This window comes from Lepisma saccharinum, chromosome 21 (assembly GCF_977018435.1).
Source record: "Lepisma saccharinum chromosome 21, izLepSacc3.1, whole genome shotgun sequence".
Taxonomy (NCBI): domain Eukaryota; kingdom Metazoa; phylum Arthropoda; class Insecta; order Zygentoma; family Lepismatidae; genus Lepisma; species Lepisma saccharinum.
The window spans coordinates 13,785,111-13,801,738 of NC_139249.1; the positions used below are offsets into that span (position 1 = coordinate 13,785,111).

General features: G+C 37.6%; 1 protein-coding gene across 1 annotated transcript in view; it reads right to left on the minus strand.

Moving 5' to 3' along the window:
* Nucleotides 1-1,075: 1,075 nt before the first annotated feature.
* Nucleotides 1,076-16,628, minus strand: part of LOC146004375 (E3 ubiquitin-protein ligase COP1-like) — a 54,582-nt gene continuing 39,029 nt past the window's right edge. The window contains exons 7-11 of the mRNA XM_083143176.1: nucleotides 15,473-15,619; nucleotides 11,494-11,685; nucleotides 8,079-8,228; nucleotides 4,045-4,121; nucleotides 1,076-1,266 (exon numbers count right to left, since the gene is read on the minus strand). Coding sequence (XP_082999302.1) covers nucleotides 1,111-1,266; nucleotides 4,045-4,121; nucleotides 8,079-8,228; nucleotides 11,494-11,685; nucleotides 15,473-15,619 — 722 coding nt within the window. The 3' untranslated portion in view covers nucleotides 1,076-1,110. The remainder of the gene's footprint in view (nucleotides 1,267-4,044; nucleotides 4,122-8,078; nucleotides 8,229-11,493; nucleotides 11,686-15,472; nucleotides 15,620-16,628) is intronic.

Sequence of the window (16,628 nt, forward strand, 5' to 3'; positions counted from 1 at the left end):
GTGAGACTCATATCTGCACCAAAAGACATTCCATGCAACATAGTTCTTTTCTGTTTGCGCAATATAATCCATTCTGCAATTATGAACTATGCTTCGTAGTCTTCAACTGTAGATCATTCCTTGGGGTTATTTAACATGCTCCTGAATTTTAATGTGAACTGTGGAAGGTGTACCTGTTGTGCTTGAATAGAATTTGGTTGATAATTTTGGGAAGATTTACAATGACATTAGGATGACCATCTTAGTTTCATCTGTGTTTCTCTGCTTTCAACACTGTCACTGATATTGAGAGAGAGGAACAATATACAATTTATAAATAGATAGCAGGAATCGTTAATGTAGTGATTGCATATAAAAATGGTAAATATATCATGTAAAATTCTTCTTAATGGTGTGCATTGCTCGTCACACTTATACTTCAAAACAAAAAATAACAACTATTACAATTTAACGTAAAGAAGCACTATATTTCTTAAATTTATTATGTTTCACTATTCCATTAGTATTTTTCAAGTCATGTGACATGTTTGCCACAAGGAACAATGGTTAGCTTTTACATATGTTAACAATATATCCACATAACAATTAGTAACAATTAAAAATTGTTGGATTTTAGAATTTGAATTATGAAAGGCTAAAGAATGTTAAATTATGATATAGTTTACTACATCAACTTGCATATCTCTCCCATTGTTATCATCAAATTTTAAATGTAATTTATTTAACAATTTGGTTTTCTTCCTATGGTCATGCCATTGAGCCGAAAAAAGAAAAAAACACAATTTTAACAAAGAATGGTTAGTATTTTTTTCCTATTTTTGTTAATTAGGATTATGAGGATGAATGAAGATTGATGAAATTGATGAAGAGGCCAAGGCCAGGACTTGAATCTGGAATCTTTGGTGGCGATATAAGTCAACCACTCAACGTACGTTGCCACTAGGGATCATTACTGAATTCTTTACTATTTCAGTAGCAAATGAACTATTAATAATGAACAATACTCTTCATTTTTATAGTACTCTGTTAATTCAATTCACAACATGTACACAGAAAAAGAGACAAAATGTTTTACTACAATCAATTTATTGATTATATAAATAACAATGATCAGCATTTATCTTCCTCTGAAAGTTGAGTTATAAACTCTACAATAGTTCGCGTAGGTCTTCCAGACATGCCTTTCCCTAAGTATGGCACTTCCTTAGTATTGTACATCACACTTGCTATGTCCAGATGGAGCCACTGTTTTGTTTTAACAAATTCCTGAAACAACATAACAATATATATTACAAAAATATAGAGAACTGGAGATTTTTCTTATATTCTTTGTTTTGTTTTGTGATATATGTACTCATTGGCAGATTAAACTAAGTGCCCCTCCCAAAAGGGATGATTAAGTACAATTATAAGTATTATAGCATTATATTACAATGAATAAAAAAAATGTTCATGTAATCCTTTTCCACATATTAAAAGACACAAACATACACAGCAATCGATACGTACTAGATTTACTACTACACACATAAATAAGTCAACACTGCAAATCATATCCAGGGCTTATTGGTTACAATGCAATAGTTAACTACTGGACAGAAAGCAAGAGCATTCTAGATCAAATATTTCCCATCCTTGTGGTAGTTTTGCCGAGGAAATGAATTATTGAGTTTGTCTCTATCTGTAATCATTGTTAATACAAACATATTACAATGGTGCGTTTTACTCACTATCAATTCAAATAAAAATATATAAATAACTTATGTGAGTGAGTAGGAATGTTTCAGAAAGATGTTTCGGAAGTCTGTACTACTTCCTTCATCAGGTACTAAAAAACTTTAGGTGCCAAACATGGTACCGCATTGTTAAATCGTAAGTTGAGGATTCAGGTTGAGGATAGAAAAGGTAAAAAACTTACGGTGACATCATAAAAACTCCGATGTGAGTCTTCGCTGGTTAAAAATCCCTATGTTAAAAACAAAAATCACAACTAAAACCAATAAAAATCAAAGACCTATTACAGTCCCCTAGTTACTTCCGTCAGTGTTCGGTAGCACACATGTTGTTTTTAACATAGGGATTTTTAACCAGCGAAGACTTACATCGGAGTTTTTATGTCGTCACCATAAGTTTTTTACCTTCTCTATCCTCAACCTGAATCCTCAACTTACAATTTAACAACGCGGTACCATGTTTGGCACCTACAGTTTTTTTAGTACCTGATGAAGGAAGTAGTACAGACTTCCGAAACGTCGTTCTGAAACGTTTCTAGTTATTTATATATTTTTATAATTGTTAATACAAATAACGTAGAGTTACTACTTCCTTTTTATTTATTTAGTTTATTTTACTTCACTTCTCTGCAATCTTTGGCTAATAGCAAATATGAGGATGAATGATAAGATGGTAGATGAAGCGATAATCACAAACATCTAGGGATGACCCAACACGAGCCCTACAAAGAATTATTACTGGCTGTGAGTCCAGACACCAGAGCCTTGATAGTCTGCAAAATGCAGTTAAGGTGTAATATGAGGAGGGAAGGTTGACATTTGGGTATCTTGAGAAAGGGTCAACCTTTACACCTCAGAACTACTTTAGTTCTCATAAATCTACTAATGCTACTGCCATGTAATCAAAGCATATAGTGGTTAACATTCCACTTCATGTATAGATTCTGCTGATTGCTTCAAGCATCACCTTCATTCAATTCTATCAAGAACTACAAGGTGTACAACTTTGCTTCCGCTGTTTTCTGACAGGTGGCAACAACAGGAAGTAGCGCTCGAAAGAAGCAGATCGCAGACATCACGCAGTTAGCTTGGACCTCTGTCAAGATAACCCCATTCAAACATTAGTCGAGTGGTGTGTGCATCGTGAAGTTGTTCGTGATTGAAAATGTCAGTGTACGAGCCAAATTCTTGCCATTTGCGGGAGGTTCTACTTTTTTGTTTCAATATGAAGAAAACTGCGGCTGAGGCTCATCGAATGCTCTCCACTACGTATGGCGAGGACGCTATAAGTGAGAGAACTTGTCGTGAGTGGTTTCAACGCTTCAAGAACGGTGACTTTAACGTCGAAGACCGGCATAGTGGTGGAAGACAGAAAGTTTTCGAAGATGCAGAATTGGAGACATTGCTGAGTGAAGACTCGCGTCAAACTCAAGAAGAATTGGCATGGGTATGATTCAGAAAGAAGGAACTTGGGTCCCGTATGAGCTGAAACCAAGAGACGTTGAACGGCGTTTGTGTGTTTGTGAACAGTTGCTTCAGAGGCAAAAACGGAAGGGATTTCTGCCTCGGACTGTGACCGGGGACGAAAAATGGGTTCCTTATGATAACCCAAAACACAAAAAATCATGGGGATATTCCGGCCATGCTTCCATGTCGACGGCCAAACCGAATATTCATGGCTCCAAGATCATGCTCTGCATTTGGTGGGACCAGCTCGGCATCGTGTACTATGAGCTGTTAAAACCAACTGAAACAATCACAGGTGCTCGTTATCGAACGCAATTAATGCGTTTGAGCCGAGCATTGAAGGACAAACGGCCGCAATACAGCGAGAGGCACGACAAAGTGATTTTGCAGAATGACAACGCACGACCCCACGTTGCCAAAGTGGTGAAAACGTACTTGGAAACATTAAGATGGGATGTCCTACCCCACCTGCCTTATTCTCCAGACATCGCTTCCTCTGATTATCACCTGTTTAGATCAATGGCTCATGAACTGGCTGACCAACACTTCCGATCTTATGAAGAAGTCAAAAAGTGGATCGATTCGTGGATCGCATCCAAAGATGAACAATTTTTTAGACGTGGCATTCGTACGCTGCCCGAAAGATGGGAGAAAGTAGTGGCCAGCGATGGACAATACTTTGAATAATGCCTGGGTAAGAAATGTTTTTCATTACAGCATCATATTTTTGGGGAAAAACGGCGGAAGAAAAGTTGTACACCTTGTACTTATCTATTACCAGCTTAACAATGCAAATGCATTTTATAATTATACAAATTATTTTTTTAGAATAGCAGAAACTTACCCTAAGAAAAGCTCCACCTAAGCTGCAGCCTGCTCTGGCACTTTTAGGACTGTTCGTTAAATCTGCTAAATGAGCATCTGAAAACAAAAACAAGGTGTGTTTGGCATATGACTAATAATCACTAAATACACTGCATGCAGAGGCATCTCGTGAATGCATGCGGCGGTGCATGCTGCGCATGCGTCAATTGTGGGAAAAAGGACAGCTTGCTCTGCGACGACATTGATGAGCATTTCTACATTCTAATATCTTCTTATAGGAGAAGTATTTATTTTACACGAGAGCACTGAACTAAGCTTATATTACATTTCTTTCACTGAAGATTTCACATGCATCAATTGTGGGAAAGAATTATTACTTTCTTTCACTTCAAATCCAAGAAATGTAATACGAGGATCACTATTTATATTTTGAGCCTAACAATGAAAAAACAGGAATTTGGCATTGAAAACTGCTTTATTGTTTTTCAAAGTATTCTCCTTTATGGTCAATACACTTTTGCATTCGTTCGAACCATTTGTCAAAGCAGTTTTTCCAATCTTCTTGAGACACCTCCATAATATGGTTTTTGAACGCATCAACGGCATCTTCCGCCCACGAAAATAGTTTTCCACGCAATTTATTCTTGACATTCGGGAACAAGAAGAAGTCATTGGGTGCCAAATCAGGACTGTACGGCGGATGACCCGTCAATTCGATTTTTTGACTGTTCAGAAAGTCGGTTGTTAGACGAGATGTGTGACAGCTGGCATTGTCTTGACAAAGAATGATCCGATGGCGTTTGTTTGTTTTCCGTATTTGACCGAAGACCTCTGGCAAACAAATTGTTGTGTACCATTCAGAGTTGACCGTTCTACGTTCCTCTAAAGGCACAGTTGCCACATGACCAGTTTTCCCGAAAAAACAGGCGACCATTTGTTTCGATGTGCTTCGAGGGCGAACAACTTTTGTTGGATTGGGTTCATCTTGAAACACCCATACAGTCAACTGCTGTTTACGTTCCGGCTCATATGCATATATCCATGATTCATCACCTGTTACAATCTTATATACGTCTTTTGAAGCACCACGATTGTATTTATTGAGCATTTGTTTGCACCAATTGACGCGAGCGTCTTTTTGAGTTTTTGTCAAATTGTGTGGGATCCAACGAGAACATACCTTTCTCACAGCTAAATGATCATGTAATATTTTATATATGCTGGTGGAACTAATGCCTATGGTTGCCTCATTCTCACAGTATGTCACATGACGATCTTGCAGTATTAGGTTTTGCACAGCATCAATGTTTTCTTGAACAACAACTGATTTTGGACGACCTTCGCAAATCTCGTCGGTGAGCGAATAGCGGCCACGATTAAATTCGTTATACCAGCGTTTCACAGTGGCAAAGGATGGGGCTTCATCGCCAAATGTGGAAGTAAGTTGATCGATGCACTCTTGTCTTGATAATCCAAGTCGAAAATCGTAAAAAATCATCACACAAAAATGTTCACGAGTTAATTCCATTTTATTGTTGTCGCGCAATCTCCAAGGCAACATAAACAACACAAATGAAGCTATTGACAAAACATTTGAAGTACATTATGGTCAATAATGCCAGACGATTCCGTGCAAAGGTCAAATCGTGCCTAACTTCAATCAGTGTTGCCAAGGATCAAAATATAAATAGTGACCCTCGTATAAGCTTAGTTCAGCACTCTTGTGTAAAATAAATACTTCTCCTATATGAAGAAATTAGAACGTAGAAATGCTCACGAATGTCGTCGCAGAGCAAGCTGTCCATTTCCCCACAATTGACGCATGCGCAGCATTCACCGCATGCGTTCACGAGACGCCTCTGACTGCATGACAATAGTTCACTTTGGCACCAGCAGTCAGTCAAACTGGAACACTCTTAAGATACTCTGTAATTCTCTGAGCTGTGAATATATTTTTATTTGTCTCATATAATGTGAAGCACTATAAAATTCAAAATATATATTGTTGTTTATTAAGAAACAAAGAAATAGATCAAAATGCATAGCAAAAATAGTAATGGAAGATTAGTGACCTGGCACTTGCACCATACCAAGTACTTTTAAATCAAAAAGGTACAACAAGGAGCATCAGGGAAGGGGGGACAAAGGGGCTATTGTCCCTCACCTATAAAATGAATTTCCACCTAAAATTATATATTGCACATATATATATAATTAGTAGCAGTATTTTCGGAGAAAATGCTTTACTTGCCCCCTGGCCCCTTACACAATAAATTCCTTGCTTGCCACTTGAAAAAAATCCTGCAGACATCCATGGGTAAGGGTCGATATGTGTATGCATGGTGTGAAAAATTAATGTGTCAAATCTCATTAATTCATAATGTATGGTTTTACACAAACATGCTTTTATATCATAGTACCTACAATTACTAGAGGCACATATTTTTGGCAAATAAAAGAGCAACATTTCGATATAAAAACAGAGTCAATTTCAGCTTCAAAAGCGGTAAATAAAATATAATTTTGCTGTTATAGCAGTATATAAAATTACATTTTGGTTTTAAAAATGTGAATATAATCCAAAATTTGATATAAAACTGCACTTACTACACAAAATAAACATATCCCTTCTAATAACACTTTTATGTCGTTACCAGAATATTAAGTTTATTTGTGTATAAAGGTGTCCATTTTTGCTTCTCAAATGTTTACAGCAGAATTAACCAATTTTCTGTGAATTGCATAACTCTGAGGATAATTCAGATCTCTGAAAGTGTCGCGTCGGTAAATAAACTTTAAATTTCGTGTTTAAGAGTGTATTTTGCAGCTCATTTCGCATTATTTTGTGACAAAACAGTTTGGGAAAATGCACCTCACACCTTCCAGAAACATGAAAAATCAACATTACAATGTGTTATTTCACATTTCATGTTTTCGTCACAAACGAAATATGCATGCCTCTAACAATTACACATTGTTAATGTTACTACTTCAGATATGATAGGTAAAGTAGTGGCATTATCTATCCTACATTTCAAGTTCTAAATAGGTAGAGAAACCAATTCAATTCACCTAGTCTGTGTTTGTGTGGAGAAAGGGGGTGGGGGTTCATAGTTGTGTCGCTAACAAAGATTCTAACTAACCTACATGCATATTTGACACTAATGAAAGCTGGAGTATTGTAAAGAACATGCTATAAGAGACCATTAATAAACAATGCAGTCAAGTTCTTCTCATACTCGTACAATGTAATTATGTACTAGCATCACCATGCTGTTTCAAATCTACAGCATGTAACAAAAGTCTGGGAACACTTTAAAAAAAAATATTGTAGCCAAACGAGTAGCATTACAAAGTAACAAAGTACATCATTTCAAAGAGTAAATTTGTAAGTTTTTTCTCATTCCAGGCATTTCGTGTAGTTCCATATATCGTCGCTAGGTGGTGTCATAATCAAGATAGCGCTTTCTGGAGCTGGTTTTTGTCTTTAGGATATAACTTTTGCACTAACTGTAGTCTGTACGGTTTCATGTTTCATTTTTTACGCAAAACACGCCACACAGTCATTGTTGACATTTCCAACTCACGTGAAGCTCTGCGTATAGGTTTTCTCGGACTCCTTGTGAAAGATTCTCTCACTCGCTCAATGTCATTTTTCACTCACACCTGGCCGACCACTTGTCTTCTTGACACACGAACACCCAGTTTCAACAAACTTTACATGCCAATTGTAGATTGCGTTCCTGGTTGGTGCTGCTTTCCCGTACTTCATCCTAAATTTTCGTTGGACATCCGTTGCAGTCTTTGCTTTGTCAAATTCTAGCACACAGAAAGCCTTCTCAGCTACAGAAAGTGCCATCTTGATTATGACACCACCTAGGGACGATACATGGAACTACACGTAACACCTGCAATGAGAAAAAACTTACAACTTTACTCTTTGAAATGATGCATTTTGTCACTTTGTAATGCTATTCGTTTGGCTACAATAATTTTTTGAAGATGTTCCCGGACTTTTGCATTTTAAGAGATAAAGCAACTGCATTCACTTACCTTTCACTGCTTTTGAATAAATTTTCCAAAGAGGCAATCTCCACATTCTATCTCCTGTTGCAATTCCTGCCCTTTCTACTCCTTGCCACAAATCGTCAGCATTTGTGACAACTGCAGTGGCGCTGCCTCCTAACGCAACCATAGCTGCACCTGTTTAAAATTGAGCAAAATATTCAGAACAACATTCTCAGAACTATAATTTGGACATTATTCTATTCCCTAAGACAATATAACATCATGGAAGGTCTGTCTATGCAGTGCAAATTTCACAACCTTGCTCCTACAGAATCATATTGTAAAATTCTTTATGCTCTTTCACTGAAATGTACACTACCTGGGAGAGGATAAGGGGTCATCTTCAGTTTAGCTGACCCACAAGAAATCATCAGATGTGAAACAAAACAGAGTTGGTGATTGATTGAATGATGGAGATAATGAAGAATTTAAGAAAGGTAATGAAAAGCAGGAGAAATTACAAAATTTGTACACTAACTTGGGTAACTTTTTAATAGGGATGGGGCGATATGAAATTTTGGCCGATACGATAAAGTACCGATATAAAATTTACTGATACTGATAACCGATATTTTACCGATTCAATATAAAATTAGAAATGGTCCTTGAAGAACCTGAAAGCTTCATTGACCTCCTTAATAAATGTGTTTCAAGGTGACTGCAGTGCAAAAGAAATTGCATATTTAGACATTTACTTTTTTAGAAAGTAGGGCATGGAGATTATCCATAAAAATTACAACAAAATGGCAGAATTTTGCACTAAATTATCGGATACGTGGGTTGTAAATTTAAAAGTGGCAACACTGTCAGGAAGAGGTGATAACACTGTGCATGTTCTATCAGGCAGTGAGCTTTGTCAGTTGGGGCCCATGTCGATGTGTGGAGTACCAAAAGTGGTCAGTGCAGCGAGTGCTGTTGTGTGTGCGGGAGGTTGAAATGAACACCATTTTGTGGACTGCTCTAAAGCATGTTTGTTTACAAGGTAGAACAGCAATTGTGGATCCAAATACAGGTGGCCTGTGGCAAAAATGTACGAGAATGTCATCAAGACTTGCATGAAGCCTGCAGCAACAATACCTAGCCATATCGGATGGTTGTTCAAAGGGTAAGTGCATTTCTTGAGGAGGTTGGGATGTGTCAGTAAGAAGATGAGGAAAATTGCATCATACTGGGTTCTCTATATTGTCACCATTGTGTAACATTGTGTACAATCGCTGTTCTCCCTGTGTAAACATGCTTTAGGGCAGTCCACAAAATGGGGTAATTTCAACCTCGCGCACACACAACAGTACTCGCTGCACTGACCACTTTTGGCACTCCACACATCGACATGGACTTCAAATAACAATGCTCACTGGCTGATAGCACATGCATGGTGTTGTCACCTTTTCCTGACAGTGTTGCCGCTTTTAAATTTACAACCCACATATTTATCGATATATCGGATCGGTAAAATAATCAGTAATTTTACCAATAAACCAATATGCCTATATTGGCCGATACCGATAGAGTACCGATTAATCGGTCCCATCCCTACTTTTTATACAACAATTTATACATGGTGTTCAGAAATTACTGGTTGATTTTGTAAGTCCATATTTTCACTAAGAGTGAACAGAAATACATCATACTACAAGCATTCGAAAGAGGAATATTTTGAGTTTGACACAACCTTAAATGCATTCAAAGAGCACCCCATGTTTGGCAGGACAGGTGTCCAAGTGGTACTTCCATTCTAGCCCATTCTAGTCAAACCTTGTCAAGCATGTCTTGTGTGATTTTTCCGATGGCGATGCCGATTCACCTTCACAATTCTGGCAATGTCTGTGGAAGTAGAGGAACGTGAACATGGTCTTTGATAAAACCCCACAGGCAGAAATAGCACATTGGGTCCCATCAGAAACATCACACATGCAAATTCGACAATTTGAGAAAAATCGTTGTTTCACGATCACGGATTTTTATATAAAAATAATTATATTTACCCACTCTGATTTTGATTAACTGCGAAGATGAGAATGAGAGATGAAATTGATGAAGGGCCACTCACAAAGAACATCCACGTCCAGGTCACCTTCCAACTTAGGACCTCTGGTGCTGTGCTAAACACTCTGCTGTGGAGGTCGGTACTTCTAGGTTCTATCAATCCCTCTGAAACTCAACAGGGCCGTTACAACCCAGAAGGGTCTGTGGCTGTGCAATATGTGTACAATCAACAAACTTCTTCTTATACCACTTGACATTTTTATGTTATGGCCAGTTGGTCCTTACTTTTGAAATGTGCCTTGTATTTCATCATATCTGTACCAATATTGTTTGTGAAAGTGACAATCAAATCATTATTATTTTAATATTCACATTATGTCATGTGTAAATCTATGATTTTAAATCAAAAACACTGATTAATTTGATACAGTTCAAATGAGCAGCAGTACCTAATTAACACTACTTGAAACAATGATTCTAATTCTAAGTTTGTTGATGTCACAGGGCAATCAAGAAGGCAGTGACATCTCAGCGGAAACCAACCCTGGACAACAGTGTGGTCCTTAGAAGGGCCGATTCTTCACCACCCAAACCAGCCGAACATGAGGATGTGGTCTCTTCACCACACAGCCCCCCTGCTAGCAGCAACACAGGAGAACGTCCACTACAACAGTTTTACCTTTTATTGGGCACACCTCTGGGAAATTAAATAGAATTCTCGCAAGACACGGAGTAAAGACCATCCACAGACCACCACTCAAGAGCAAGGCTCCTCTCCGCTCAGTCAAGGATAACCTGGAGCTACGGATTCCAGGAGTATACCGTATTCCTTGCGAGTGTGGGACACCATACATAGAAAAACAGGACGTACCATTGAACGACGACACAACAAACATCAACACAACATCAGATTATTCCAACCTGAAAAGTCTGGATTTGCAGAACACAGCATCACAGAGGGACACAGGGTTTTATTTTCAGACATCAAAATAATAGCTAAATGTGCTGGTTACTGGGACCGACAAGTAAAAGAAGCCATAGCCATATCACGAGAAAGCACCAATCTCAACAGGGACGTGGGACTCCAGCTCAGTCACGCCTGAAACCCACTTCTCCGTAAATCACGACACCAGCCAATTGTCATATATTTAACCCTACACTGGTCTCCATTTCTATATTCCCTGGTGAGTGAGTGAGTGAGTGAGTGAGTGAGTGAGTGAGTGAGTGAGTGAGTGAGTGAGTGAGTGAGTGAGTGAGTGAGTGAGTGAGTGAGTGAGTGAGTGAGTGAGTGAGTGAGTGAGTGAGTGAGTGAGTGAGTGAGTGTGAGTGAGTGATGTGCTCCAAATGTTGGAAGTCAACATTGACTTAACCTGGCTGGTAACCCGAGAACACTTGTTCGAATAAATGGACTTACCAGTTAAAGTAGCAATGTCCATAATTATCTTCGGCTTGCTTGCTTCAGCATAGCACAAAGCATCGGCCAGAATAAGTCTTCCTTCTGCATCCGTGTTGTCTATCTGGATAGTCTTCCCGTTCATTGCGGTCACAACATCGGTTTGTTTGTTTGCTCGTCCGCTTGGTAGATTTTCACACAGGGGAATGTAGCCTGTAAAATGCTGGAAATTTTAAATCTCAAATGGGGACAAAAAATATGTGGAGGTAAAATCCTAAAACTCAAATAATACTAGAATACAGTCACTGATGCGCTACTGTTAATGTATACAGTGGAACCTCTGTTTTTTGTTTTTTAGGGTATTAAGATGAAAAAACTTAAAAATGGAGGAAAATTTACAATCTGGGGAAATTTTATATTTTGCTCCATTGATTGATTGGTTTACTTTATTTTACTTAGATTTTTGTGCCACTATTGGCTTTGCGAAGATGGGGATGAGTGATGCTATGATGAAATTAATGAATGGACACTCACAAACATTAATTCAAACCTGGGACCCCTTGCATCGTAGCACGATGTGCTAACCACTCTGCCATGGGGACAGGATATTTTGTTCTATTGAAATAGCATGAAGAATCACTGTACAATGCAGGAAATCTAGGAATGTAAAATCAAGGTTCTACTGTATTTGTCAAAAATAATATTTGAACAATAGGGAATTTCACGCATGCGTCTTTAAAATTTCATTTCTCTAACCTTTTCTTCTTTTTTTAAACATCTAATATCATGCCTTTCCAACAGTGACATGGTAATCGTTAAATAATAAAAAAAGTGGATGAAGGTACAACCAGGGTTGTTAAAAGTCCAGGAACTCATAAATTCTAATGGATTCTATTTGGTTCCGTAACAGGATGGGAATCTTTCTTCTCCCACAATTTAAATTAGATCCAAGTTGTGTTTTGTTTAATTGAAAAATAGGTTCCTGGATTGTATTTAAATTGAGTCAGAACAAACGTTCCTCGACCATATTTAAGTTGAGCCGGAGAAAAGGTTCCTGGAGCGTATTTAAATTCAGCTGGAAAAAAGGTTCCTGGACCGAATTGAAATGCTTTACAGATAAAAAGGTTCTTTACGGTCCAGAACCCATTTACGCTTTCTGATTTTCTCTCCTGGACCAGAATTGAATTTATTTAAAATTCCTGGACCTCTAACAACCCTGATTTAAACAATCAATTTTTGTTCTAACCTACCCCAGTTTTGGGTGCCTTAAAATGCTACAACTAGACAAATGCTATTAAAAGTTTGAACATAAATCCTGTATTAACGGATTGTCAACGTAATACTGATTTTATACTTTCTGGCTTTTAAGCCCAGAGCCTGCTCTTCATCTTTTCAAGTAGCTCCCCAGTTGTCCTCATGATGCTGTCAACACTGAAACTTTGGGGACTCCCACTGAGAATCAAACCAGGGACCATTTGCACCAAAGGCAAGAGTTTTAACTATTTATCTGCATTGAAGCCCAATTAAAACTACAAATCATGAAACGAATTCTGGTTCACATGGAAAGCAAAAGGATGAAACATACAGTTGGAAATGCACATTTTGGTTCATAATGTTGACAGCTGATACTAAGAAAAATATTCACGTATAATAAAATAAAACTTACATGTTAAGTGGACCTTGATTTATGTATTGTGACACTTGGTTTTTGTACTAAACACCCTGAGGATAAGAAGTAGGAAAACGTGCGCAAAATTAAGGGCCAAGGATGTTTAGGATAGTACTCACACAACGCAGACACAATCGTATGGTTCAATCGCTTCATCCTCTCTTGTTTCACGAGTTCGATTAGCCTAGGTGATGAACCTTGTACATTAAAATTGGAGAGAAATTATTATATGTTTATCCACATAGACTATGTTCACAGAAAAAGGTGGACTTGTTTTAATTTCACTGTCTTAATTTATAGCAGTAATCTCCAAAAAGCAAAACAAAAATAATGAACACTAACAGAGCGAAATAATGCTTCTATCGTATGGGCAAATTAGTGCTTCTCTTATTTTAGCGAAAGGTGAGTTCCTGCAAAAGAAAAGACAATTGTAAATAACACTCTTACTTGCTAACAATTAACGAGCATCCTTTAGTGGCAAGGCCACAGGTATTAGGAATTCCTGAATTACTGTTGACGAAAATAGACCAACTATCATAACAATTAAAACAACGATTTATTCAATCAAATCAGACAAGTCAACTTTAACATACTTCAAATTTATGCCTGCGTAAATATTTGGCTACAATATTTTATGCGATTACAATTCGATGTTTGACTTTCTTAAGTCTTCGTGTAAAAGTTCATACGTGCTTTCATGCACGTGCCGTGCATATATTACAATGAACAAAAATTATATATACACAACATTCTATGCGAACGTAAGCGCATTCTGCATTTTAACATTCGATCCACATTTAATTTTGACAGTGTCCACAAATGCATTTAACATTTATTTCATTCAACATTCAATTTAATAGCAATTCTTACGTAAGACTCACGAGAATACTTATATATACATTCCTTGTAATTACATTACATTTTATCTACCAATGAATGCTAACATTCCTAACTAATGCTACTGTGGAGGAAAAAGTGAAGCATCTACTACGTAGGTCAAAGGACAGGTTATCAAAGATCGTTCAACGAAAGATTTGCTTTCGGTAACACTTTACTATAGGATTGACGGATTTCTTACTTTTTACAGGAGAAAGTACTTACGCAAATCATTTTCTTCAGCGTTGTGGAAGTTCGTGAATGTAGTTTTGATCCATTTTAATGCGAATGCATGTTGTTTTCTGCGAAAATCTCCGTCCGACATGCTGTTTCTGCTGCCGCCATTTGCTTTCTGCACGAGAGCACAATGTTCCATGTGTTAGATGACGTAAACCCCATAGTCAGTGTTTCAAACTAACAGTGTTTTCACTATAACATGATGTGTCGAGTATTTTTAATTTTTTTTTAACTATGCTTGCCTTGCCTAGCCTAACCTAACCTAGCCTTACGGAAAATGGTTTGTGGGGCTAACGTGAATGGTTTTTGGGGCTAACGTCAATGGTTTGTGGGGCTAACATGAATGATTTGTGGGGCTAACGTGAATGGCTTGTGAGGCTAACGTCAATGGTTTGCAAGGTATTAGCATAATTTCAAATCCGGGCACGAAAGTAGGTATTTTCCGGTGAACAAGGTTGCAACACTGCATAAATCGACAAAACACTATCACAACGCGTGATGAACCAGTATTCTATCGCCATAATGTGTGTTACAGAATCGAAATAACGAGTCACAGTAAGTACTCGTAAATGGAAGAAATAGACATTATTTTCGTTAGAAATTCATTATTTCACCTAATAAAATGTTCCGCATTCCAGAATAGTACGTTAGCAATGTAAAAAAGTGCGAAATAAATTATTTATTGGTGTCACCTTTATAGTAAAGTAGTACCTTGCTTTCTAAATACTCAATCTATTCGCGTGCATACAGGGAATTAGTTTTCCTCGTAAATTTAAATCCATTCTTCTTTACAACGATGATAATAGTTTCATTGTTCTGTTTTCTGATATTCACCTTGGTGCCGAGTGTGGGTAGGGAAAGCGATGCAAAAAACAGCAAGCGAGTCTTTTTTTAAGATTTAGCCACCAGGAGGCAGCAATAACAAAGATATCCAATTTGCCTGCCATCTGGCGGTGATACCAAGAACTTGTTCAAAATACGGGAGATGCTTCACATTACAACTGTACGGAAAGGTGTATTTTTATAAATAACACCCTTCCGTTACAGTATTAACAAATTGTGACTGAATCATTGTGATACGTTATTACTCCTATTTTTGTAAGAAAAAATGTTAATTATGTTTCAGCAGATATTTTCTTTGGTGTCAGACTGCATCATTTTAATGTATTGTTTACTAGACTACAGAAATGTGTTATAGTGTACGCAACAGATACACACCTCGAACAGAAATAGGCAGCTTCAACTCAGCCACTGCCCTCAATGCTCCCACAACACAAGCTGCACCGCCCATGTCTCCACGCATGTTTTCCATTGAAGATGCAGACTTTAAATTTATACCACCACTATCGAAGGTCACACCTTTACCTGAAAAGAAAAGTATGAATTACTTTACTCAAAGCTAAATGGTATTCTTTGAATCTAAATTCTGAATTTTAAGTTTATTTTCTTTAACTTTCTTTAATTCAAATTAAGTCTTTCTTGCCTCATAAGAAAGCAACGTAACAAAGGTACAAGAGAGCCGTCTGGAACTTGCTCAATTGTGGTGAAATGTAGTATAGAAGATATGCAGAAAATGGGGTTGCAAATGCCAAAAAAACAAGAAGAAAATAGTCAAAAGTTTTCACCACCAGGCTGAAATGTAGCACTGAAACATGTTTCAATGCAAACATCATGATGCTACATCAAATGTGAGCAGTCAGTGCTGGAAAAGCAGTCAGCCCCTTGATCGTCATGCCTTTAGGGAAGAACAAGGATGTTTGGAAACCACTGTCCTCATGCAAGAGTATGACCTGCTTCGTGTTAACTTTTGCGATGATTAGGGCTCGGAAGTTAAGGAAAAATCCTTTTTCTTCCTAGTGTCCGAAGACAAGGCCCAACATAATATATGTTTATTTTGGGTCACTGTAGGCCAGAAAAAGGTGGGTTTTATTTGTCCTTTTTTGCCTTTTTCGGCGTTTTTTTGGCTTATTGGTCCTTTTCTAGCCTATTTTTAGGTCTTAACGGCTTTTTTTGCAACTTCAACTTCTTTCGACTAGGTTTCTACTGCCCATTCTCAATTCGAATCATGAACAAGATCCTTTAACCGTACCTTGTCTGGAAGGTCGTGCTGTAAGTGGCAACTTTTTCTTGTTTTGAAGCTTGCAGCACGGTGTATATGACCAGGCAGCACACGCCTGCAAAGATATCAAGGGGGCTGGGGAGGTTAAAACTGAAGTTCTTAATTAATTTGGATCACATTTATACGTCCTTTTTTCCGTTTTTAGGTCCTTTTTTTGATATTTTTAGGTATTTTTATAGGTCTTTTTTGGGCAATTTATAGGTCTTCAACTTCCGAGCCCTAGAGATGATCATGTTATCTCCAGAGGTTTTCCAG